General features: G+C 31.5%; 2 protein-coding genes across 3 annotated transcripts; both read left to right on the top strand.

Moving 5' to 3' along the window:
• Positions 1-13: 13 nt before the first annotated feature.
• Positions 14-16135, top strand: LOC130645584 (protein F37C4.5-like). Of its 2 annotated transcripts, XM_057451621.1 has the most exons (10): positions 14-261; positions 1665-1977; positions 3925-4153; positions 10895-11109; positions 11298-11427; positions 12301-12509; positions 13763-13856; positions 13952-14191; positions 15285-15518; positions 15769-16135. In XM_057451621.1, exons 2-10 carry the CDS (start codon positions 1805-1807, stop codon positions 15964-15966), a joined length of 1722 nt encoding a protein of 573 aa, XP_057307604.1. In that variant the 5' UTR covers positions 14-261; positions 1665-1804; the 3' UTR covers positions 15967-16135. The 2 variants fall into 2 exon arrangements, with proteins under 2 accessions (XP_057307604.1, XP_057307602.1); XM_057451619.1 differs by lacking the exon at positions 14-261 and having other exon boundaries at positions 699-1977.
• A 632-nt stretch (positions 16136-16767) lies between these two features.
• Positions 16768-24329, top strand: LOC130645577 (protein F37C4.5-like). Its single transcript, XM_057451612.1, has 9 exons — positions 16768-17122; positions 18424-18652; positions 19836-20047; positions 20708-20837; positions 21226-21398; positions 22002-22098; positions 22756-22995; positions 23577-23810; positions 24058-24329. The coding sequence occupies exons 1-9, from the start codon at positions 16851-16853 to the stop codon at positions 24256-24258; spliced, it is 1788 nt and encodes a 595-aa protein (XP_057307595.1). The 5' UTR covers positions 16768-16850; the 3' UTR covers positions 24259-24329.
• The last annotated feature ends 2119 nt before the right edge of the window (positions 24330-26448 follow it).

Genomic DNA, 26448 nt, shown 5'->3' with positions numbered 1-26448 from the left:
TGCATTAAAAGATTGTAGTTTCTACTGCTTCCAGTGGTTATAAATTGTTTTAGTGATAACTGTAAAAGGAAAACAATGTTTTTTTAAGTATCAAGATGGTGCTAAGAAGAATAAAAAAATTAAAGAGCAATGTGAGCCTGCTGGTGGATCTAATTTTGAAGATTCCATCGAGAAAAAAGAAGAACAAGGTTGATCCCTTTTATAGTTATGTGGCAGTATTCATCGATCAAGTTGAAGTAATACACCAAAAGATATAATGAGGTAAACATAATTGAATTTACCTAACTACCCATTTTTATTTTCAAACAATTGTGTAGAAGGTGTTGCAAGTGTTGCAAAGCAAAACCAATAAAACCAGTAGAAGATAACCGATCCTTCAGATTTCTGGAAATTTTAAAGTTAACCTAAAGAAACAGAAATTCTATACAATATACTTATAAATGTAAATAAAAAGTAAGAATGAAAAACAAAGTTGATTACATAGGTAACATTGAAATACAACTTTGTCCATATTCATTAAACAATCTGATATAGAATGGCATAGGAGAAAAACATATTTGCCTATAAAATAATTTTTTAAATGATTAAAGATTGGAAAAAAAAACATGGAAGTAGTTATATATATTTTTTGAATCAGGGAAAAGCATTAGATTTTTACAATTATCAATTTTGGTAAAAAGAATTGTTTGTTTTTGTAAAAAACTATTTTATTAAAAATTTTATTTCCGTTCTAATCAGATATTTGTAAGTTGTCAGAAAGCAAAAATAATTTTAGCAGGAATTTAATTTCCAAACTTTTTGACAAACCTGCTGATTTTGCCAAATTTTTATAAATTTCTTCCCCTAAGATAGACTTATTTTAGTTTCCAAAGAAAAAAGACAACAGAATTTTGTGAAATAAAAAATATAAGTTATTTTGTGGAATTTGTAAATTATAAATTATGATGTCAATCTTGTTTATATTTCCTTTGACGTATTTAAAACTGTGACATGGTTTATTTCTATTTTTCTGTCATCTAATAAATAATTCATACAATATCTAATGAATGTTAGAATGACATAAAAAATTTAATGGAGTAAATACAAACCAGGTCAACAAAGATGATGAAATAGAAAGGTTAAATGGTGAAAATACTTGACCCCGTAGTTTTTAAAAAAATATGCAAAATATGCAAAAATTTATTTGCTTATAACTTCAAGAGAAATAGACATTAGCTTATTGTCAACCATGTTTTCAACGAAATTCTAAAAAAAAAAAATTATATATATGAACCTGACAGTGCTGACGTCATAAAATTTAAATGAAGGCTCTTTGTCAATTTCCCTCTGCCTAAGTGGATGTTTCAAAAAGATATTTATTTTGATCTGAATTCTTCTTTAATGTGTATTTAAGGACACATAAATTTAAAATCAAACCATTTTGTTCTTTAGGTCTGTTAGATTACTTTTTTTCTAAATTAACTGAAGTTGTTGATGCCAGTTTGCTTTTTTAGTGTTCAATTTTATGTTTGGTCTGTTCTCCAAAAATACTGATTTTTTGCAGTTATAAGAATAAACTTTATCAATAACCTATTGTTATTTTTCAGAAAAATAAGAAAGTGCCCTTTTAACCTGCAAAATGCTTTTAAACTCTCACCATGTGGTATTTCTACTTATAATTACAGGTCAGATGATTAGATGAATTTGCCACTCATTATTTTCCTGTATTTTTATTTGTGTTAAATGTGGAGTAATAAAGTGGCTTCATCATATCTTTAATAATATAAGAAACAAGAAAACGTTTGAAAAAGGTTGTGGAAAAAAAATGGATTCAGCTTCAAAATATGAGGTTGATGTGACCACGTGTTGTATACAAAATGTGACAGTATTTATGGACAGGGCCGAAATTAATCGCAAACTTACAGTTATAGCTGTTTCTGGCACTAATGAAGTTTTGGTACAGAATCTTCCATCTGTCATTGACAAAGATTCAATAAGGTAGGAATTTATATCACTAATTCGTCCAGTCTTTTCACAGCATATTTTAAATACAGAATTATAAAATAAGCATTTAGTTTTTTTACTGTTTCCCATTAAGGGAGAATTACTACACAACATTTTAAAGGATTAATCCCAGACCTCTGTGATGACTAGTGATTTCAAAGCAATATGAATGATTAGGCCTATTTTTATCAACCCATATCTACTGTGTTGTAATTAAAAACCAGGCTTTGTTTTTGTTTCGGAGGCGGCATTTAAGGGCAGGAAGTTTTTGGTAGAACTGCCTGATTACAGAGTTTTGAAACAGAAAAAAAAACTGTTAAAAGGAAAGAATTATAAATAATTCCTTTAGAACTTTCTTGCTCAAGTGGTTATGTTAACAATCACATATTTCCATCTCCTGAAAAAAACTTAACTGCTTAAGGGAAACTTTTTTATGGCAAATATTTATTCTCCAAAACTGTGACTGAAATGTTTTAAAATAGAAAATTTAATTTCCATGTTAAAAAGCCAAAAGTAAATTTTTATTTAAAAACACATTAAATAAAAATTTCTTAAAGTATTTTGTAACAAATAGTTACATCCTCAGGTAAGTACAATTCTTAAAATTAAAATTGTTATATGCTAGTATAATTTCACCTAATTACACGAGGTAAAAGCACTGAGAATATACCCCAAGAGAGATTAAGCAGTGATAAAACAAAGGCTAAATAAAACTACAAACAAAAAACAATTATATTATATTAAATATTTATATTATATTAAATTACTTTTGTGGGAATTTATTTTTGTCAATTTTTTGCATAGCAAGTTTTCAGCAACAATTTTTGCAAAATTGACAAAAATTATATCCTAAAAAAATTAATTTCTTAAGACTGTGTTAGTTGAGACTTACCATGTTTGTTTGTTTTTCTACTACCTGCTGGTTTGTCTAACTAGCTGTCCATTTTTTAATACTTTAAGCCTCATAGACTGAGTTTTTCAGTGTTAGAAAACACACTGCTAAGTCTCTTGAAATTTAAAATATGTTGAAAAAAACAAGAAACTTTAAGAAAATCTGTTTTAGAATCCATGTAATGTGCAATCAAGGAGGTAGAACTTTTCATATATCCAGCATTTTTTCTCTTGTCAATGAATTTTTCCACAATAGGCTGTTTTTTTTACTATGGACAAAAAAGATTTTCTTAATATTAAAGAAAAATATTTTTTGAGTTTATTTTATTTCTCAAAACAATAAATTACATTTAGACTAGTTACTCTGCACACATTTATGCAAAATCGTATAAAATAGTTCTTCCCGATAAACTAAAGTATCAAATGAGCCTTTAAAAACATACTCTGTGCATTCCGAAATAATTTTGTATTGCTAATTAAACCAATTGGAACTACACGCAATGCAATAGGAAGAAAAAGATCTATCTTTAAAAGATTTCGAGTTCTGCTTTGGCAGATGTGTAAGGCCAGTGAGAAGCGTTGAAAATGTGCTAATTGCAGATTCTGTGGAACAATTAACCTGTTGGCTAATGAAATTCCAGGAAACCTAGAACATAGGTCATGCTGACATCAGCAAGAATTATTGCATTTGAGGTATAAGATATAACCAAATAACCTAAGATCATAAGTCCATTGTAAACATTGACAAGTGTGAGTATAATAATATTGAAACACTGTAAACCAATGCTTGTGAGTATGATCTTCGCAATTAAGCTTTTAATCTAATGATTGTAGTTAGCTGGTTTAAATAAAAACCATGTCTGCAAAAAATATGAGATGTGAATTAAAAATTTTTGTTAGGACATTGATATTCGCGATATTCAATTGCCGAGTGCCAGTGTGAATAAGAAAGGCCGTAGTGAGTGCACAACTTCACAACCTTACTTGGTTATTACCCCAGAAGTAAAAAACATTGTATTTAAGCAATATGTGATAAATTAATCTTTTTAGAGTGACTTGTTTTGGCAAAGCAACAATTGTTGAAGTAGCATATAAAGAAAAATATATTCCAGTAAAAGTAGAAACAGAAGAAGAATTAAAAATTAAAGAGCATGAATATGTGAAAATAGAAAATTCTATTAAATTTTTAAATTCTAAGAAGACACATCTACTTGGCAGAATACACGTAGCAGAAAAGGAAAAATGTTTGCTGGAAAGATATAGAGAATGTATTTCAACGGTAAGCATAATGTATTTTAACGATCTCCTACAATCTGTGCTTTATTATTATGGTTTCACATTGTTTTCTATTTCCTGCTGCAGTAAGTATTTTTTTTGTAGTTACATGAACAGTTAACAAATGTCAAAGCTATAGTCTTGTTGCTGTGAAAAGTTTATCATTTCTTGAACATGATAGTTTAGTAGGTGACATTTCGGGAGATCCTTCTCCCATCATCGGGCAAAGGAAAATGATGTTGAGCATGTATTTATATAATTGCAGAGGATCGAAATTCATAAAAATTAACCAATCAGAAACAAGCCGATAATTACAGTTAATTACGGTAATTAACATTTTCGGACCTAGATGTAGGTAACTACTTCTTCTGTAGGGCTGGTAACCAAATCTCAAGAAGTTGATACGAGATGCTGTTTATGTGTTTGGTACGATCTACACTGTTGATGGTTTCTTTAATCTTCCTGGCCGTTGTTGATTTTCTGTCAACGATTTTCTTCTCATCCCAATTAAACTGATGACTTCTGCTCCAGCTGTGGTCCGCAATTTCGTTTTTCTTCACATCTCCGTTTTTTACTGCGCGCATATGTTCTTGTACTCGTTGCTTGAACTTTCTTTTTGTTTCGCCTATATACACTGCATAACAATCTTTACACAGGATTTTGCAAACAAAATTGCTTTGTTCTTCCAGGTTTATTTTGTCTTTTGGTTTAGACAAAGTGCTTCTTAGGGTGTCTTTAGAGTTAAGAATGCATTTGATCTTGTGTTGCCTTAAAACCCGACGAAGGATCTTGCTGGTACCTGGTACGAAGGGTAGGAATGCTGACGGGATAAATTCCTCTGATGTTTCCTTGTTGTCTCTGTTGCATTTTCTCTTCATTATCTTTTCTTTTCGTGATGACTTTTATGACTGTATCCATTTGCAATTAATGCATTTCTTACACATTGAATTTCTTCTTTCCTCTCCTGTTTGTCACTAAATACACAGTTGGCACGATTCGGTAATGAAGATATGACACTTTCTTTGCAAGATTTCTGATGGTTTGATTCGAAGTAAAGGTACTGGTCAGTGTGTGTTGGTTTACGATACACTGAAACTGAAATGCAACCATTCTTGCGTTTGACCAAAGTGTCCAGGAAAGCTTCCATCGTGTTCAAGCTTAACAGTGAATTTGATTTGTCAATGTAGGCCGTTCATGTGTTCATGGAACTTTTCTAGTTGAGATCTTTTGATTACGGCGAATACGTTGTCAACAAATCTTTTCCAAAAATTTGGACGTCTGTCTGATGTGACTCATGCTGTTGTCTCGAGTGCCTGCATTTATACTATTTCTGCGACTACTGATGATGCAGGGCCTCCCATGGCAACTCTGTCTGTTTAAGTGTAGAAGTTTTCTTATTAAACAGATACCATGTTTTGGTGAAAACAAGTTCGACCAAACGCAAAAAATCCGGGACTGGAATCTTCGTCTTTTCACTGAATGCAGCATCGTTTTCGATAAGGTCTTTAATGATGTTTAAGGTGTCTTTTATAGGAACATTTGTGTAGAGTGAGGTGACATCAAATGATACCATGCATTCGTTGTCTGGTATCTTTATTTCTCTGATGTATTCCGAAATTTCTTTTGAGTTTTTGCTGTGGTCACTTGCTGTAAATTTGCTGAGGATAGAAGCAACAAATTTTGATAACGGTGTTCCAGTGCAGGAGACTATCGGTCGAATTAGATTTCCCTGTTTATGAATTTTTGGTAGTCCGTAAAATCGCAGTGGTGGTCCGTCACAAGGTTTCAGTTGGTAATACTGTGTATTGTCGATGTATTCTTTTCTTCAACTCCATTAATATGTTCCTCGCTTCTCGAGGTTTGTAAGGCTCGTTGTTGATGTGTTCATTGCACTTGTCAATGTAGTCACGTGTATTCATGATAACCATTGTTCTTCCCTTGTCTGCCGGTAGGATTTATGATATTTTTATCCTTCTTAAGATTCTTCAATTCATATTCTTGCAAATTGTCCTTTGGTGTTCTGCTTTTCTGTAGCGTGAGGCTTACTTAAGCTCTTACTTTGTGTGCCTCTTCTTTTCTTTAATTGCCTCTTCCACTTTCGCAACTATTTCTTTCTTTGGAATTGAAGCAGGTGCCCTACAGAATATCATTCCTTTTGATAGAAGGTTTGTTTCTTCTGCTGTGAGTTGTCTGTTGGAGAGATTGACAATCTATTTGCTCTTGTCTACACCCGTTTGTGTATCATCATTGAATCTGTCATTGATTTTGTTGAACTTTCTAAGGTGTCTGTCTTTAACCGATCTCATTTCTTTTTCATACACGTTATCGTGAATATTCTTAACCTGTTTGTTGATGGAAAGTCTTGATTTGATGGTGTTGTCAGTATCAAGTATTTGGCGATGTAGGGTGTTACGTGTTACATGATTTAGGTGGATTCTTTCTTGCAACATGTCAGCTTGCGCGCTGTAAGATTTTCTTACTTCTTTTAGTCTTTACTCTGCAGGTAAGTCGACGAACATCATTTTACTTTGCCTGATGATGGGAGAAGGATCTCCCGAAACGTCGCTTACTCTAAACTATCCTGTTCAAGAAATGATAAACTTTCCACAGTAATATGGATACTAAACAGACAAACCGAAATAATATCTTCAATGACTATAGTCTTTTCATTGATGTGTATAAACATCATGATTATGATGGGAAAAGGATCTCCGGAAACGTCGCCAACTAAACTATCATGTTAAAGAAATGATAAACTTTCCACAGTAATATGGATACTAAACAGACAAACCGAAATAATATCTTCAATAACTATAGTCTTGTCATTGATGTGTATAAACATCACCTTGATTACAATGAAAGCACAAGCTACACAGAAATTTATTTTGTTAAAATTGCTTCGGGAAATTTAGTCGTGTAACGAAAATAGGCACAGAAATTTTACAGAATAAGGTTTGTTGAGAGTTTCAAAAAAACTTGGCTACTGTGTTGGACAAAATTATTTATAGTAGCTACTAAACTGCGTCAGCGTAAGAAAATCAACCAACTGTGTTTGGCTTGTGAAAGTCTTTTGCTGATAAGTTTAAAGAATCTGCAAAACTCAACGCCACAACATTTAAAATGGCTGTTGTAACCCTAGCTCTGATATTTCGTATTCCTTCAAGAGCTTGTTCATGCCACACAAAAATTAATGATTTATTTAATTATTTATTTATCAATATTTATACAGGATAAAACATTTCAGATAAAATATCTGCTTTACAAATGTGTTCTGTTAAAAAAAAATAGCTAAAAATTAGTTAATATAAATGTGAAACAAAAGGCAGAGAAAGTGATTGAGTGTGGACACAAACTGAGACGCTCCTCAAATGGGACACATCTAGAAAACAAAGAAATAAAATTTCATAACATACACCTAAATATAATATTGCTTCAATTTCTTTTTAAATGTTACATAACATTTTTCTTTTCTAATATCTAATGGCAACTTGTTGTATATGTATAAGCACCCATGTAATAAAAACCACTTTTTGCAACTTCTAATTTAACTTTTGGCAAGCGTAATGATAACTGCTTATTCCGTGTAACCCTTTCGTGATTTATCAACTCAGGGTAATTGTTGCAGCTGTACAACGCTCTCCGTCAATACATTTACGAACTACGCAACACACATTTCTTATTATCATACTTTTGATTGATGTAACGTTTGCATTTTTCGTGATATTTCTTGCTCTGTTCTCCAGAGACACAAAGCCTTCTCTGTTGTGTATTTGTAAATTTAAGGTTGATGGTAGTGTTAAACGTTATAAGAGGTAGTATCATCATGTTGTAAATGATAGTAGCAGTGTTGTCATCAATTTGCGATCTCAATACTGATAGGAGACAAAGCCTTGTTGAAGCTTTCTTGTAGACTGTGTCATATTTTACATGCATGGATAGTTTTGAATCCAGAGTCGAACCCAAATATTTATACTGGCTTGTCGTGTTAACTTCTACAAAATTGTAAAAAGCTTGAGCTTGTGGGATACTGAATTCAACTTTTTACCAGTTTCGAATAACATTGCTTCCGTTTTCCCTCTTTTTAAGTTAATTCTAAGATCATTATCGATATTTGTTAATTCTGAGTTCAAAATATCTTTGATATAATTCACATTGCTTCCAGCTATATAAACCACTGTGTTGTCAGCGAATTGGACAGTACGTGCTCTAATAAGCGAGGTTTCAAAATCATTAAAGAAAATTAAAAATAAAAGCAGTCCTAAACTAGATCCCTGAGAGACTCCACATTTTACATTCTCAGTGTTAGATCTAGTGTTATCAATAACCACCTGTTGTGTAGGGTTGAATAGGTAGTGGGCGAAACCATTCTAACTCTTTGCCACAAATACCATATGCGCAAAGCGCTTCAAACAAGATGCTATGTGAAACAGCATCAAAAACTTTCAAAAAAATAAATGAAGATTGCACCAACTAAATTTCCTTTATCAAGCTCTTTTCTGATGTTATCAGTAAATAACGTTGCAGCTATGTCCGTGGAGTTACGTCTGCAGTAACCAAATTGAGAACGATATAATAAATTATTGTCTTCTAGATAGCTGATAAGTTGGCTATGAACTTCTTTCTCAAGTATTTTTGATAGGCTTGACAATATAGGTATTGGTCGGTAGTTATTTGGTTCAGATGATGATCCTGATTTAAAGATGGGAGTGATCAGTGCGTGTTTCCAATCTGATGGTACTTCTGAGTTGTCTAATGATAAGTTGATTAAATAACACAGTGGTTCAGCAATCGCAGATGCACAGTCCTTCAATAAAGCTGGTGGAAGATTATCCGAACCAGTTGACTTTTAACGCTTAAGCTTTTTTAGTTCTTTCTCAACAAATATGCTTGATACATAGTTAAATTTAAATTTCATACATGTTCTTAAAAGTGACTGTTTTGGTTTGTTCCAGATAAAATATTTTAGGTAAATGGATTTATATTGTCCCAAAACTTAATATACATTTATAGTGTCCCAAAACGTTTTTGGATTTCTTTAGTTTTGACTTAACAGGTCCTTACTGTAGTTACCTTTAGCTGTTCGTAAGTCAGTGGTACATTTGTTTTGAGTTTTTCTGTATTGTTTCCAATCTGCTGCTGCATTAGTCTTACGAGCTTTTCTAAGGGCTTTATCTCTCTTGATCATAAGATATCTGATGTTCTTGTCAATCCAAGGGCAGAATTGACCCTTGACCCTTTTCTCGATTATCGGCGCGTGTTTGTTAAATACATTAGGAAGCTTCAAATAAAGCCATGCTTCGTTAACATTTTTCATTTCGTACATTGGACTTCAGTCGTGATGTCTAAGCTCCTCTTTCATATTTTCGCTGTTGTACTTTGGGTAGTTCTTACTTTTTACATTTTTCGGCGGTAACTTATCTCTTGATTTTACACACAAAGCTAACGATGTTGTGGTCACTAATAGAAGTTGGTATTACGTCATTGACATAAGTGCTATCCGTGCGAGATGTTAAAAAACAGTCAATTAAAGTTTTTGATGTTTCGGTTACTCTTGTCGCTTTAGTAATAATTTGTTTTAGTCCATATGAATTGAATACTCCCTTAATATCCTTATTATCGTTTGCTTTCAAAAAATCAACGTTTATGTTTCCCAGAAGATTCACTTCTTTTGATTGAGACATAAAAATAGATAACTTAAGAAATGTTTCAAAATTATGTGGTAGGTATTTTGAACCAGCCGGGGGTCGGTACAATGATCCAACTAGAAGAGATTTAGAGTTTTTTTGAAAGATTTCAATCCAAATACACTCCAAGTCACGATGTTCAAGTCAGATCCACGTTTCCAATTGATTCGGTTTGAAATATACATGCCTACTACTCCGCAAAGTCCCGTTTTCCTGTTCCGTGAGATGAAAGTATACCTCGGAATATGATAAAGGTCAGGATTCTCTGTGTATGCTTTTGTGTTTATATGCGTCTCGGATAAAGTTAATATGTCAATGTTTTGTGTTTGTTTAACATTACTTTAACATGGTCTATATTCGACAACAGTCCTCGTACATTCTGATGAAATATTTTCATACCTCTTTTTGATAACAAATTATACAGTTCTTTCATATATTCACGTCCAGGCTGAGTCTCAATGTCACCAGCGAGTAGTAAAATAAGACATGAATTTATACGTCGTGATCCCAGCCCCTGGCATCAGGTGTTTCTCTCCACAATAAACTAATAATATTTGTATTGAAAAAAGATTTTATTTTTATTATAAAACAAATAATTATAGCTAACAGTATATGAGCAACACGAAACACGTCTGCTCTTGCCGCCATCTTGCTTATTATTTTTATAAAGGGGGCGGGATTAATTTACTACATGCAAGTAATCAAAAATATATAACGCATTTTTTATTATGTACCTTAATAAATTTCTGGGGTGGTCATGCTACTCATGTTACAAACAGACAGACAGACAACATATATTATTATTAACATAGAGCTGTGCTAAGACAGCACTTATTGTTTTTTCCCGGGTCTCGTAAATATTTGGTGATAACTCTATAACTTGGTATACACGTTTTTGTTTGCGGTATATGTATAAAACTTTGTAGGTATTTTATTATACAGCTGTGTTTTGAATTGAAAGGGTAAAGTTTCTCAACATGTACTCAAAACAAATGTTCTTTTCAGTCTTTGACTTTGACTTTAGAAACTGATAAGAAATTTAATTTTTTTTTCTTCTGTAGAATAAAAACGACACTATTGCTAATGTATTGGAAGAAAAGAATGTAAAAAACTTAATGGACTTTCTCGCCATCTACAAGGATCGAAGGGAAAAGATAATTGATACAATACTTCCTTTCAAAGAGGAATTAGATGCCATTTGTGGAGATATAGATGTTTTAAAGCTTGACTTATATAAGTTAAAAGCCCCGCAAGCTTCGGAGTGGAAAACAACAAGGTACACATTCACGTTTTTGTGCCATGCTTTTATTTTGCTTTACAGGTTAAAATTTAATTATATTGATAGATTTCAGCTTGTAACTGACCAGTTTGCTCTAACACAATTCTTTCAGAATTTAGTTCTACTGGTTGTAACAAATTTTTATTTAAAAGAACCCAAAAATACTCTTTGTTTTCTATTCGTAGATGTGTCTCAATTCTTCTTGATGTCAAAGAGAAAGGTTCAGTCACATTGGTAGTATCTTACGTTGTTTCTAATGCAAGTTGGAAGCCATTGTATGATGTGCGAGCATATAATAAAGATAACACTGTCCAGGTAGATACAATATGCATACTAGACTTATATTGTGCCTTTTTTTTACAATGAACTGGTACAAATTATTATAAAGAAAATTAAAATGAGGATAAATCAAACACCATCTATTCATGTTGGTAATGGTGGTAGACACATATTTCCTGAACTGCGAAATGGAATTATATAGTAGTATTCATTTTCTGAAAGACAGATAAATTCCCTGTTAAATAGTGCAAATTGTTGTCATAAAATAATAAAGTAGGAAGATACAAAAAAAATATAGAACAAGCTTTCGACTCGACCACCTAAAAATCAATTTTTTAAATCGACTGTAAGTTTTAAATTTATATTAAAAAGTTCTTTCCATGCTTCTCCGTTGTACTTTAATTAACGTCACACTGGGCCGATATATTACCAATTCATTTTTTTAATTAAAAAAATAGAACTCTTGAAGAGTTCAGCATGTCCGGAATATTAATATTTTAGTTTCGTAGTCGTAAATGCTTGTAATCCTCTTAGCCTGATTTGTTTTCAAGATATTGAGATTTAAACTTTGTACGCAAGTTAAATTTTACTGGAAAGAACTGAGAAAAAAAATTTTTTTCCTTTTTATATCTTTTTTTTATTCTGTCAAAAATTTACACCTTTTTTTTAAAACAAATATTTATAAAACAAAAAATTATAAGTTTTCCAAAGATAAAACTCACAAATTTGACAAAAATAATGTTTTCAGTGTTAACATGTATCTCCAGTGGATTTTGAATGTTTTTTATATCTTTCATAATATACTAAATACATTATTACAATACCATCCATAACATAATGATAAATCTTTCCATATATTTATATATAACAAAACTAAATAAATAGACAAGAATTTAATTTTTCTATTAGATTTTGTATTTTGCTAATATCAAACAAAACACTGGTGAAGATTGGGAAGATGCAAAGTTATCTTTAAGTACTGCAATGCCAAGTGTTGGTGGAAGTCCTCCTGAATTGCAACCGCAACTTTTGAAAATAAAACAACCTGTGATACTTGTAAAACGTGTAAAACGTAAACCTAAAAAACCTAAAACGCCTCCAACGCCTCAATATACCAGGTAAGCTTTCAATACTTTTTTTATTGACATATAAGATTGTATATAACAATTAGTAACAACCCAAAATAACAAGGCTATAGTAAATATAGTACATGTGCAAATTAAACAATGGATTTGAACATCTAAATCTTCGTTTTGAGAATATGGCTATGTACAGGATGGTTGTCCTACTGAAGACACAATTCATGTAAATCAGTACATGCAAAAGGCATTATGCATTAGGCATTACTTTACTCTTCAAGGCAAGATAAATTAAATATCAAGGTAGCTAGAAAAGTTACATAGCTAAAGCTAGCAAAATTGATAAGTAAAAATATGCAAAGAACATTGTATTGAGCTTAACTTCTGTACGGGAATAAAAAATTAGAAAATAAAAAAATATTCCTCGGCTCTATTTGACACCACAATCGGTTTTCCTTACTTTTTCATAATCCAACAACGTTTAGCTATTTGTCAAATGAATTGCATGCAAATATAAAAATAAAATTTATGTAGATTTCTTCTTAATATCAAAGATTTGTTATTGTTTAGTTATTTAAGATGGGATACGACCAGCATAAGTTCGTGAAACAGGTTCTAACATATTTTATAACAAAATTTTCTAATTAATACAGAATTTAACTTCATTTTTGTCGTGTTTACATTTTTATGAACTGAAAAATGAAATTAAAACACTTAACCGCAACAACCGAGTTAAAACACACCTTTTTGGTTAATTTCTTGATTGTGTTCATGCTATTTTTTGAAGGGTCAAAAACCGTGAACAGGATTGCTTATACAATACAATTGCTTTATGTTTGCTCTTCCTCAGCCCTCAATTTTTGGCGAGCTGTTATTTCGCTAAAATATTTTTAAGAATTAACTACGCTTTTAAGCACACTTTTACAGTGGTTTTACCCTTTACTCTGCTGGAAGCCTTGCAATTATATTACTGTTTTTTATGACTACAATATTATGATGGCGTACATTCTATCTTTCTCTCCTAGATATATCTATCATTAATGTTTTTAATAACAATACTGATATACATAATAACTAATGGTAAAATAGCTTAATGTGAAAGAAGGAACATGTCATACAGGGTATAATAAACAAATCTTTATATCAATTTTAATAATCAAATGGCGGTGAAAAAAAATTACTTGACCACCCTTTTTGTAGTGCATATTTTTGATTTGTAATGCTTTTTGTGGGGAAGTTTCTGAGTATTATCCAGACATGAATGTAGCACATTGTGCAATGATTGTTTTAAGTGATGAAGAAAAAGGAGTAAGACGTCGTTGTCGAAGGATTGTTTCAAGTGATGATGAAGAAGAAGTGATAGAAAGTCTTTATCCAGAGGCAACGGTAGATTTTTTAACAGCATCTGACTATCCTAATTACATTGTTGCAAATATTTACATCTAACAAATTAAAATTATATCAAAATATATCATTTTTAGCTATCTGAAAGCATCACAAGCACGAATTTTGAAATTACTCGATTAGCCACAATTCAATCAGATGATGTAGCACACAAAGTCTCGATAGCCCAACTGGATTTCTCATCTGAACTTGAATACTTAACCAGACCAAAAGCAGTCACTCATGCTTTTTTGAAGATCAAAGCAAAAAACGAATCTAGACACTCTATGCTTGCTGGAAATGCAAATGTTTTTCTGGATAATAATTTCATCACAAAGGTACTTCTATTTTACTTGCTTGTCTCGCGCTTTTATCATGCTTGTATGTGGCCTAAGTGAAACTCATGTTGATTCCATGTTAAGGTGATCATCTTGTATCATGCTTCTATTATGCTTTTATGTGGCCTAAGTGAAACTCACAATTTCATTTTCCAGTTCTTTTTTAATGACTGGTGCAATAAAAACAAGATGCAGGGGCTGGATAAAATATCTTGCATGTCAATGTCAATTACACAGCACTGCAACAATATATTTTTAATTTATTAACAGAGTCTTTCCACAAAACCTAAAAATTGATTTACAGCTGTTGCTGGCATGAGCGATATTATGCATGGCTATGATACTTACTTATATTTATCCATTAGACACCTGCATGTGAATTTTTAGGTCCCATACCTCTGAGACCCTTTTTAGCCATTTCTCTGAAATACCGCTTAAAAGTTCTTATGGAATCCTTATAGTGGGGAAATTTATTAGGATTATTCTTAGAACTTAAAAGTCCGACACAACTTTATTTTATTAAAAGGGATCATTTCAAAAAAATTCTAAAAGGCATTTGTATTTCGCATCAATAAACCATTTTGCGTTAATTTGCAAGCCATTAAATCGTCAAATTAAATATTTTTACTTAAGACGTAATGGCTCATTTGGCTAACGCATCGTAACATGAACTCAGAGGTTATTGGTTCGAATCCACCTGAAGGCAGTTTTTCTAAAAAAAAATTTGCGTAAAAAAAGCTTGTTAATGACGTTGCAGTTGACCATTTGGGACATAGTTAGGAGTTGGAAATCAATACTATCCTTGCAGGCGAGATAGTAATTAATGCTTGGTTTTCTGGCCATTATTAAATAAGAAATAACAAAATTAAGAACTTCTGAAATGAAAACACACTGAATGAATATATGACTACAGCAATAATTCTTCTTACATAATATCTTCTTTATTATAAATAAAGAAAAAATTTTGTGGTATTTTGACAAATTGTGCACTTAGTTTTAGCAAATGAAGAAAAAATCATAAATCTGTTACAGTGTTACGCACATTTATATAAGAATTTTATCTTGTTTGTTAAAGTTTAAAAATGTTTTTTAGTCTTCATTACCATCAGTAAGTCCAATGGAAGAATTCGAAGTTGCTTTGGGTGCTGATCCTGCAGTTAAAGTCACTTACAATCCCTTGAAAAAGTTTGAACAAAAGACTGGAATGATATCCAAAGCACACGTGTACAATTTTCATCAACAAATTGAAATTAAAAATACAAAATCGTCTCCTATTAAAATTACTATTCAAGATCAATGCCCCAAAAGCAACAATGAAATGATAAAGGTAAGATTTTAACCAAAATTATTTAGTTTACTCAAAACTTACAGCTCTGCCAGATATTATATAATTATTATTTACATATATATTACACATATTATTTTTAATTTTTTTAAAGTATAATTTATTTTAATTGAATATACTCACATTATTTTTGAATTTTGAACCTTAAAGTTTAAATAAATAGCACAACATAGACAGTTTTAAATGTATTTATTAAAACCTACCAATAATACAACATAACTTATATTTTCAGGTTACGCTACAGGAGCCAGATATTAAATTAATTAATAAAAAACCAACCAATGAGCCAGAAGTAATAAAAAATGGAAATGCAACCTTGTATACAAGTGATTATAAAATTGAATGGGTTTGCGATATTGCTGCTTCTGAGACGAAGAAAATTGATTTGAGATATCAAGTGGAGCATCCTGCAGGAACAGTCTTAGCATAATGTTATTTAAAGGTGTATTCATACATTTTCTTAGTAACTGAATTCCTTCCTTTTTAAGGTTTTAAATATTTACAACTTGGAGTTATTGCATGTGTAGTGTTTGGAAATGAACATTTTATGCTCAAAAATAATTTTTAATTTTATATACCATTTTTTTCTTATGTTAAGCTTAAAAGATTATAAAAGTTTAGAAAGGTTTTTGTAATTAATTGTTCTTTTAAACATAACTAGATGCAATTTTGTGTATCTTTGTTATTATATATAAATGAATATTAAAACAAGATAAAAGAGTTTTTGATTGTTCAATTATGTTTAATCTCAATTTTGGATTCAACATGCATAGGAAAAAAAGCTTGTAGTAACTTTTTATAGTTATTTTTCTATGGTATGGAAAATCATTGATGTTTGTGGTTTTGCAAAAAGCTTTTGTATGCTTGATCTAAGTTGTGTTAATTAAAAAATTAGTCAGTCATTGTTATTTTTTTGTTGATAACTGAGAGATTTTAATTAGTTTTGAATGTTTTTTACAATGTGGCATGGTTACTGTAGAGATGTTAAAGATAGGAACATATCCAATAGCAATGTGAAATTGAATGTGTGCAGATTTCTTGCTTGGTTGTTTTTGTTGTTTTTATATTTCTTTTATTCATTTCTACTTGTTTCTTGTGTCTTTTTTTTATTTAAAACCTTTTATTGTATAAAATAATGTGTAGTGCATACGTCAACAGGAATTCATCTGTCGTGCCTATTTGGGCATCACTACCTCGAGCAATTTAACAGCCATTTTAAATTAAATCGGGATATTAGGAGGTTAAAAACTTGCATAAAAGTATTGATACTAGTTGGATTTTAGCATATTTTAATAAGTTTCTTTTATTGTAAAGATGGCATTAGGAAAAAAGAAAGCCGAGAAATCATCTGAAGCTGATGTTGAATCAGATTTCGAAGACTCTATCCAGATACCTGAAGAAAATATAGAATTGCCACGTGTAGCATCTAAACATGAAGTCGATGTTAAAGCTTGTCCTGTTCGAAATGTGACAGTATTTATTGATCGAGCTGAAGTGAATAGAGAAGTGGAAATATCTGCTGTTCCTGGCGACTGTGAAGTATTGGTACAAAATCTACCATCAGTCATTGATAAAGATTCAATAAGGTAAAACTATACGTGTTGGTGTGGATATTTTTGCAGATTTATTTCTAACTGAAAGACTCTTATTGTTTCACATAACGCTTTTTAGTTTTTACTAAATCTCGCATTCTTCTTTTTCCTTTGGACATTCTATCTTTACGTAATAGTCTGGTGCAAAAAAAAACAGCATGAAGAATACATTATTTTACTTAAACGTGCAGAACAATAAATGTGATTTAAATATCACTAGATTAGAATGCAATGGTAATTATACACATTAATTGCTTTTATTAGCTGTGGTAATTACAACATGACAATGGATATAATTAAGTGTACTAGATTTCAATAATGCTGCACTTACACCGAAGCAAATTGGAATAGCACACACACCCTTCTTTTAAATGCTTAGTGTTAAAACATCTATAAAGTGCAAGACATGTAATTAGTACAGAGAAAATAGTGTAGAGAAACCTAACTTAACTTCGTAACTTAATTTAGCAACCTTGTTTGCTAAACACTATAATACTATGTAATAGAACTGCTCTTCTTTAACTACCTTTTTTTATGTTTTTACGCCATTACCCAACTAAGAAGACACTAATCTCAGAATTTTACCCAACAAAGTATACACTGATCTCAGAATAAAAACATAAATATTTATCTAAAAATTACATACCATTTATTTACTTCTTTACGGAGTCTGTTATGAAAACATTTTCTAGTAATCCAAGTAAATCAACTAATTTATTGGGTTTTTTACCTCACTGTGACTACCATTTGAGTCATTCAGGTAATTTCGCTTATTACCTCTATTTTAATATTTGCTTGGGTTTGGCGAGGGATATTACCCTTAACCTGGGGAGAATAGATCAAGGAATCTGTATTTAAAAAGAAATTCCATTTCTAGTTCTCTTTTTAAAATCAAGATGGTTTTTAGGCATGCAATATTTTGCAGACCAGAATATAATTTTTGTACCTTGTTTTTTTTTAAACTACGCAATTCAAAACTACTTGTATCACTGGACAAAGTTTGAAGAGAGGATAAAAGTGGTATTATATATGTCATGTACGAAAAAAACGTAAACTTGACATTTAATACCATTTTTACTTTCTCCTTAAATTCTGTCTATTTTTGTTCGTTGGCACAATTGTTCTTTTAACAAGTAGTTCAGTTGTTTTTCATATATTCCAGTCTGCAAAATATCACCTTGCTATCTAGGTTGAAGTTTTGTGATTATGAACTATTTTTCTGTGCAGAATCATTAAAGGAATTTCCCAACCAAAAATTTTACACTTTGGTTCATTTCTACCTGTCTTATTTTTAGAGTGACCTGTTATGGAGAAGCAACTATTGTTGAAGTAGCATATCAAGAAAAAGCCATCTCAGAAAAAGTTGAAACAGAAGATGAGTTAGAATCAATAAAATCAGAGGCTGACAAAGTACGCAGTTCGATTAAAAAGCTAGAGGGAGAAAAATCGCGTCTTCTGGAGAAAGTAGAAAGTGTTAAAAATGAGAAGGATGCTTTGGAAGAATATCGAGTTTGCATTTCAGCAGTAAGTTGTGTACTATAGCTTTGCTGAAAAAACATTGCCTTGAGAAGCCCCTTTATTGACATCAAATATCACGCACGAGATTTTCAGACCCCTTGCAATTCTTTTTAACAAGACCCCTGTGAGTCTATCAATTTAATTTTTCAGTTTCAATTTAATTGTCCTAGAAAATGTTTTTTGGATTGTTGATGAACCCAGGTCGTTTGGTTATTCTACATAGCAGGCAAGTGTTTAACAGAGCCGGGTTCTTAATTTCTTTAAAGTGGTTTTTCTAGTTACATTACAACACTGAGTCATCAAATCAATAAAAATCTGTAATAATAATAATAGAGAAGCCAGTTAGAGTAAATAACCAAAAATAACTCTTTGCTTGTAAAGCAAAAAAAAAACACGAAAATAATTGAAATTGTTTTGCTTCAAAGACTGTGCTATTCATAAGTTCACACCATACTTGACCTGGACTACTAGATTCTGGATTTGACAAAAATAGGACATGAAAATAAATATTACTGTTACATCTAAGGAAGGTTTTTTGCTACAAAAAAACAAGACAATCCAACAGATCTAATTTTTCAGCAACTGGAACAATGGTTATGCATTTAATTATCCCTGTGATGTTGATGTAAAGATGTAACAAATCCAGTTACTTGTATATTTTAATCTTTTTAGAGTCTTAACTCTAAACCAATAATTTTGATTTTGACTTTGTTTATTAGTGCAATAGTTCATAGAGATGCATCTACAATTTCTCTTGCTGAAAATCTTATCAATTTTTTAGGAAAGTTACCATAAACGCAACCTTTTTTTTTTTTGATCTGTTACGTTCAAAATAGTAAATTTTAAATTTTTCGCTATGTTAAAATGTCATTCAGATTACATTTCTTTTATAAACAATTTTTTGCGCTCCGCCCCAAACATTGTTTAGCTACTTAGGGAAAAACGCCCCAAAAATTGTTTGGACATTGTTTACATAGGTAAGATTAAACGGGGTGAATTGTTAATTTCCATTTGAAGTTAAAAAAAGACAGACTCTGCCATTTTTATTTGATCTCCTTTGTCTGTTTATTGACTACTGTTTAATATCCACTTCTTTAAAAAGTCTAGTTCTGATGAGTTAACTTAGCACTCTTTTTCTGCATTTTTATTAATATCTGTCACAGCATATTCCATCCTGTTTTGTTTCTAGAGCAAAGATGATAAAGTTGTGGATGTATTGGAAAAGAAAAATGTTGAAAATTTATTAAGTTTCTTAAACATTTATAAAGAGCGAAGTGAAAAGCTGATGGAGGCGTCATTTTCTTTAAACGAGAAATTAGAAGCTATAAATAAAGAGATTGATGTTCTAAAAAAGAATCTGGATGGTATGGGACCTCAAAGTCAAGAAATTACTATGGGAAGGTAAGATTTTTAAAAAGTAATAACCAGATTATAACTGAAAGATAGTGTTATATTAACTTCCATTCATAAGAACTTGATGTTTTGCAATATTTGACGAAAGTTGCTTAACAGAAATACCGAATAAAAATAATCTTCATCGCTTTTTTAACAGAAATAGATATGAAAATAAGTTTGTGCAATTGACATGCGCAAAAAGGGCGTACACTATACGATTGGTTAGATAAATATAGAGTTATATTGCTTTCTCATCAGCTATAAATACTTTTTTTTCCATTTGACTTTTTTTATTTCTAATGGCATCACCATAATTGATTTTTTCACCTGAAAACTGGTCAAAATATCACTGAACTTTTAAGTTGTAAAACTGTTTGTTTTTTGGGCAATCTACCAACGATTAAATCATTTTTGGGCGTAATTCAGATCAAATGAATATGTTTGGTATTTTACTATGGGCTTTAGTGATATCTTATGCTTACCATATATCATTAACGATAAAAAATCTTTTTCTGACAAAGTGGAATTGGTATTTTGCTTGTATCAATGGACGCACTTGGTTTCTAATAATTACAACAACAGCATAGCTTCTGTTGTCTTATTTTCATGTCTCCTGAATTAAAATGCAATATTATATAGTGAATGTGTTTCATTTTACATCCTTAGACGTATTTCAATCCTTCTGGATGTTAAAGAGAAAGGTTCAGTCACATTGGTAGTATCTTACGTTGTTTCTAATGCAAGTTGGACACCATTGTATGATGTGCGAGCATTCAATAAAGATAGCAGTGTACAGGTGATAATGATGTATTTAACAATTTCCACTAGTTAAAAGTCTTATTTTTAAGTTATAAATGTGAAGAAATGGTGTTTTATACTATAAATAGTGACTGTACCAACTCCCAGTATAATCTAGTGTAGCAAAAAATTGTCACTGAGAAAATCTGTTATGTAAAGTATTGAAACTGGCGGTTGTTGTAGACAGTCTAAGGTTTTTCTTATAAGACCCTTTGAGAACTGCTTATTAAACTGATAAGCATTGGTAGCATTAACTTGTATTGAAGATGATAATTTGGTTCTAAAATGAGATCGGTGTGGAATTTAGAATATCTCATTAATTGCTTGGCTGTCGTTGTTTTGTACTCCCTAAACCAAAGCTATTCTTGTTCTTTATTATCTATCAGGTTTTGTATTTTGCTAATATCAAACAAAACACTGGTGAAGATTGGGAAGATGCAAAATTATCTTTAAGTACTGCAATGCCAAGTGTTGGTGGAAGTCCTCCTGAATTACAGCCACAAGTACTGAATCTAGCAGTACGTTATAATTTAGTTCCCGAAAAAAAACAATATAGAAGGTAAAATTCTACTGAGAACCCCTTTGTTTCTTATCGTTTAAGACTAGCGCAAAGATACTCTTGTAGCTTAATGATAGATGCAATGAGCAATAAAATTTGTTTGTGAGTGGTGTTGGTTGTTGTCGTTGTTGTTGATGCTTTAATTGCTTGCGTTGTTGTTGTTTGTTGTCGTTGTTGTCGTTGTTGTTGTAGTTGTTAGTTTTTGTTGATCCTCTGGATAAGACCAACTATATGGAAATTAACATATCAAGAAGAAGCTTGCAACGCTTTTAAAATAAAATCATGAATATTGCGTATTTATGAAGATATGCATGGGTCTAACTTCAAATTATGTTTTTATTGTTTGATCAAACTCAATTGTGTATATAAGCACGTTAGAAATTAAAACACTAAATTTTTTTTTGACAGAAAAACTTTTCAGATGAATCTTCAGTAAGTAGTAAACGCTATGGGAGACACGAATTCGACAGTTCTGACAAATTGAAAGGAATTTTTTTTTTTTTTTTACATTATACGTTTATACTATACAATAGTGTATATTTTTACTGATAAGATGTTATAAACTTTTACCAACAAACTAATACGACAATTTTACTTATTTAGATTTTCTATGAGGAAGAGGGTGTCAGGTCTAATGGATAATTTTGGAAGTCTTAGCTCTGCCCCGGCGTATGCAGAAAGTTCACTACCAGAAGCAATGGTATATGACTTTATTATTTTTTCTTAGTTAGGAGTTATATAGTATGGATAAGGTGTACTTATGACCTCATATGTAAACATAAATGTAATCCTAGTAAACCCTGTCTTTAAAGGGGTGGATTTTTAATTCGTTGATTTACTGAGTAAAATCAAACCCAAATATATACACGGTTTTTGTCACAAGAATGTAGTGTTTATTTTTTTTTTGTTTTTTTTTTTGTTTCAACATAATATCCTTTACCTTTCGGCAAAAATTTGCATTGTTAGCATATTTTTAACTTTTTGTCTAATTTCATCTTGAATATTCCTATAGAATAAGAAGCGTGTAATAAGACCAAAAGAGATATTTCTTTAAGTGTTATAATAAAAAAGAATATAAAAAAATCCAGCTTTTGCTTTATAAACTATAAATTTTTTTTACATTTTCACGTAATAAAGAAAAAGTAAAAGTCGTAAAATTTCCAGTCTAACCTTCTTTAGAACAAAAGTTATTAGGAATGAACTTATGGGGGCGGTAAAATTTTAAGAGTAACTAAGAGGTTTTAGCATTTTATCAATATTGATGAATTTATTTAATTATTTCTTGTTCGTTGTTTGGAATTAAATTGATTTGTCAGCAGCTATTTACAAGAGGGCTTCACTCTGTTTTGTTTCTTAGACTGTTGAAGGTATTACAAGCACGAATTTCGAAATTACTCGATTAGCCACAATTCAATCCGATGATGTAGCACACAAAGTCTCGATAGCTCAGCTTGATTTCTCACCTCAATTTGAATACTTATCTACACCAAAAGCAGTCGCGCATGCTTTTTTGAAGATTAAAGCTAAAAATGAATCTGCATATGCTATGCTAGCTGGAGATGCTAACGTGTTTCTGGATAATAATTTCATTACTAAGGTTTGGAAATTCTTCTGTTCTTTGCAGATTTTTAATTTCCTAGACTACAGTTTTACCATGTTATATGTAACGCCATCTATATATCCCTCTAAAAAACATGCTAATTTATCATTTTACCACCGATTCATGCAGTCGAAGTAAATAAGTATATTTGCACGTGACTAAATATTTTGAAGTTTGTCGCCACAAGTAGTAATTTCAGCTGTTTCTATATCAGATTTACACAATTTGAACTTGTGAAAGTTCATTCGTCAGCCAACTAAGGATCTTAGGTTGTTTGGTTGGGTTTAAACTCTTAAGCTGTGCTAATTTTTGCTCTTGACATAGCTTGTCTAACAGAAGTTGTCTCTAGGGTGCGAAGTATTAGAGGGTCAATGATTTCTGCAGACTTTGAAAAGTGGCTAAAAATAACCATTGTGTTAAATTCTTTGTTAGCTTGTAGATTGCTTTTTATACCCAAAATTAGTATACTGATGAAAGAAATTTTGGTTTTTGGAGAGACTTCTTAGTTTAGTAAACAAAGAGGAATTTGTGATGTTCTTTACAAAAAGCAATTCTATAATTCTTATTTTATCCTTTAGTCTTCATTACCATCAGTAAGTCCAATGGAAGAATTTGAAGTTGCTTTGGGTGCTGATCCTGCAGTTAAAGTCACTTACAATCCATTGAAAAAGTTTGAACAAAAGACTGGAATGATATCCAAAGCACATGTGTACAATTTCCATCAACAAATTGAAATTAAAAATACAAAATCATCTCCTATTAAAATTACTATTCAAGATCAATGCCCCAGAAGCACAAATGAAAAAATAAGGGTAAGTTTTTTTTGCATTAGTTAAATGACATGCTGCGTGTCGTCAAAACTTCAAATTGGTTCCGTGAATTAAGTCCCAAATAAACGAAACGTCTTTTCTTGCCTAATCGGATCTTAGCAGCAGACTAATCCAAATTCACTTTAGGCGTCCCGATTAGTAATTCACGGTTTCACCGGGATACTAATAAATCTTGACCTCAATTCTCAGTCATCCTTTCTACACACCTTTACTTTTTAACTTCATTTAGGTAACTCTTCAAGAACCAAACATGAACTTGAAAGCATCCTCGCCAAATGAACCTGCTGTTGTTCAAGAAGGAAATGCAACCTTACATACAAATGATTATAAAATTGAATGGGTTTGCGATATTGCTGCTTCAGAGACAAAGAAAATTGATTTGAGATATCAAGTTGAACATCCTGTGGGTGTAGATATTGCAGGACTGTAAAAACGGGAAGCGTTTGCGAAACGCGTTGTATTATAAACTTGTTATTTCATGAAATACAAGCTGCATTGCCATCCTAGCCTGTTAGAATGAAAGCCAAGAGTTAGCCAGTACATCTGCTAGAATATTTTTAATAAATTATCTTAATTATATTTTTTTCATAACGCATATTTAATTAAAAATTGTAAAAACATTTCTTCCTTTAAATTGTCCGACAACATGAGAAATACACATTTTTCAGCACTTCAGTATAATTATCTGTTTCTGTTCAATACACTGTTTTTTTTACCATGTACACACGTACCATGCTTATCAGTGAACCCAACATGCACTAATTATTGTCGCAAATTCAGTGACATATAAATATATATGTCGCCCTCTATCGCTATTCTCCTTGACACAAGCTTGCGTTTCATAATTTATATCTTATTTCGATAAAGATTATCCACAAGGCCCGCTTCCTCACCGCTCTGATGGTTTGAGGGTAATGTTATACGTAGTACAAACAACCTTGTTCCCAGAGCTGTTTGTCAATTATCGGGAAGACGAGACGAGTACTTTATTCCAAGAAAATTCCGCTAGACAAAGTTTTGACTGACCAAAATATTTTCATCGAGTCAAAAGGTTATTCTTGGACTAGAGTCTGTTTTTTAAGAACACACTTCTTGATTTTCTAAGAGACAGTAAATCAGGCTGGCCGTTCTTCTTTTTGAAATCTTTTGTTTTGTCAAATTTCTCTGAAATTTATATGTGTATTTTGCTCGTGAACAATCGAACAAACAAAGAACTTACATGACAGATTGTTTTTAACTTATGACAAAATTTAGACCTGGATTGTTCTTATTTTTGAGCCTGAAGCTGTTCTCATTTTGTTCTTGTTTTTTGCAGAATTTCGAGCTTCGGTTTCTTATAACATTTTTTTTATCAAAACAGTTTGTAAAGTAAAAAAAAGAAACAAAAAAACTTAAATGGCTTATTTTTCTAGTTATTTATATGAATTCTTCAGCCCACGCAACCCCGTTCCTCAAGGGCTTTTTTACTTTCTGACAATTATTTAAAAACTCGTCCCGGGTGTTCGGGTTCTTCCCAAAAAAACTAACAAGCCTTGGGGCGATGTCAAATTATTTCTTGCTGTTTAACTAAAACTGCCTTAAACAAGTAAAAACATTGTAAAATATTGAAAAGCCCAAAAACGCAGTAGTAATTTATTTTGCTGCTTTAACGCCCAGGCGGTTATGGCGTTAATGCAGGTTGTGGAAACATACCACAGCCAGCGAACAGGTTGTTCGCAGTTAAAATAAAGATGGTAGTGCTTGCAGCGTGTCGTGTCTTTGTTTTGTTTTGATTTTGTTTTTAATTTTGGAAGTTATATAGTTAATCGTTTATTTACAGTTACTTCAGGGGGTCGTTATTGGATAACTTTTTTAGCTAGATAATTTTCTTTTGCATTGCAGAAATCGCTGTTGTTTGCCTCTTCTTGTTCTTGTTCTTTGTTTTTCCTTTTACATGCACTTATCCACATTTTTCTTCGTTCTGGGTTGTTATTCGGAAATCTGTAGAATCCAGGTTTATTTTCCATTAAATTATGGTTTGAACAACCAAAAGCAGCACAACTATTTGGCATTTTAAAAACTTCTATGTGTTCACTCCAGCTTCGCTAGGTTAAAATGACTGCTCCAGGAGAGTTTGTTTTCACTGCAGTAAATCGCGCATGCGCAGAAAATTACCGTCAGTGATTAACCCGGATCCGAGAATATTCTCATCACACATACTTTAATTGTTTGTATTGAAACAGTGGATTGCTTTTATGTATTATTTGTAACACCATGCCATCTTGTGTGTTAACTGCGTGTGTGTTGATGCACCCGTTGTCAAAAAAAACAAATTTCAATTTGACTAGTTTTATCCCCAATCTCCTATGGGTTCGAAAAAGTAATAAATGTTGAAAAAATGTTCTGTGGATGAGGAGGACTATGAAAAACTTTATCAGTTGCCCAGACCTTGCTTCTTAAACTTTCAATAACCACATACATACTACGTAAAAACATAAAAAAACCTGCAGCCACAAAGGTAGACAGAGTCCAGACAAATACTATGAAGTCTAGGCGTGATGGTACAATTTCGCCAAGAAAAAAGTAGTATTTATCTTATCGTTTATCTTATAGTCTAGAGGCAAAACTGGCTTTTCACCAA

This window comes from Hydractinia symbiolongicarpus, chromosome 5 (genome assembly GCF_029227915.1).
Source record: "Hydractinia symbiolongicarpus strain clone_291-10 chromosome 5, HSymV2.1, whole genome shotgun sequence".
Classification (NCBI taxonomy): domain Eukaryota; kingdom Metazoa; phylum Cnidaria; class Hydrozoa; order Anthoathecata; family Hydractiniidae; genus Hydractinia; species Hydractinia symbiolongicarpus.
Note: the sequence above shows the minus strand (reverse complement) of the source record. Positions and strands in the feature narration are given on the sequence as shown.

Coding starts and splice junctions, on each gene's coding strand:
- LOC130645584 (XM_057451621.1), top strand. CDS start 1,805: ATGGATTCAGCTTCAAAATATGAGGTTGATGTGACCACGTGTTGTATA. Junction 4,154..10,894: donor ATAGAGAATGTATTTCAACG/GTAAGCATAATG, acceptor TTTCTTCTGTAG/AATAAAAACGACACTATTGC. Junction 11,110..11,297: donor TCGGAGTGGAAAACAACAAG/GTACACATTCAC, acceptor TTCTATTCGTAG/ATGTGTCTCAATTCTTCTTG.
- LOC130645577 (XM_057451612.1), top strand. CDS start 16,851: ATGGCATTAGGAAAAAAGAAAGCCGAGAAATCATCTGAAGCTGATGTT. Junction 20,048..20,707: donor CAAGAAATTACTATGGGAAG/GTAAGATTTTTA, acceptor TTACATCCTTAG/ACGTATTTCAATCCTTCTGG. Junction 23,811..24,057: donor GCACAAATGAAAAAATAAGG/GTAAGTTTTTTT, acceptor AACTTCATTTAG/GTAACTCTTCAAGAACCAAA.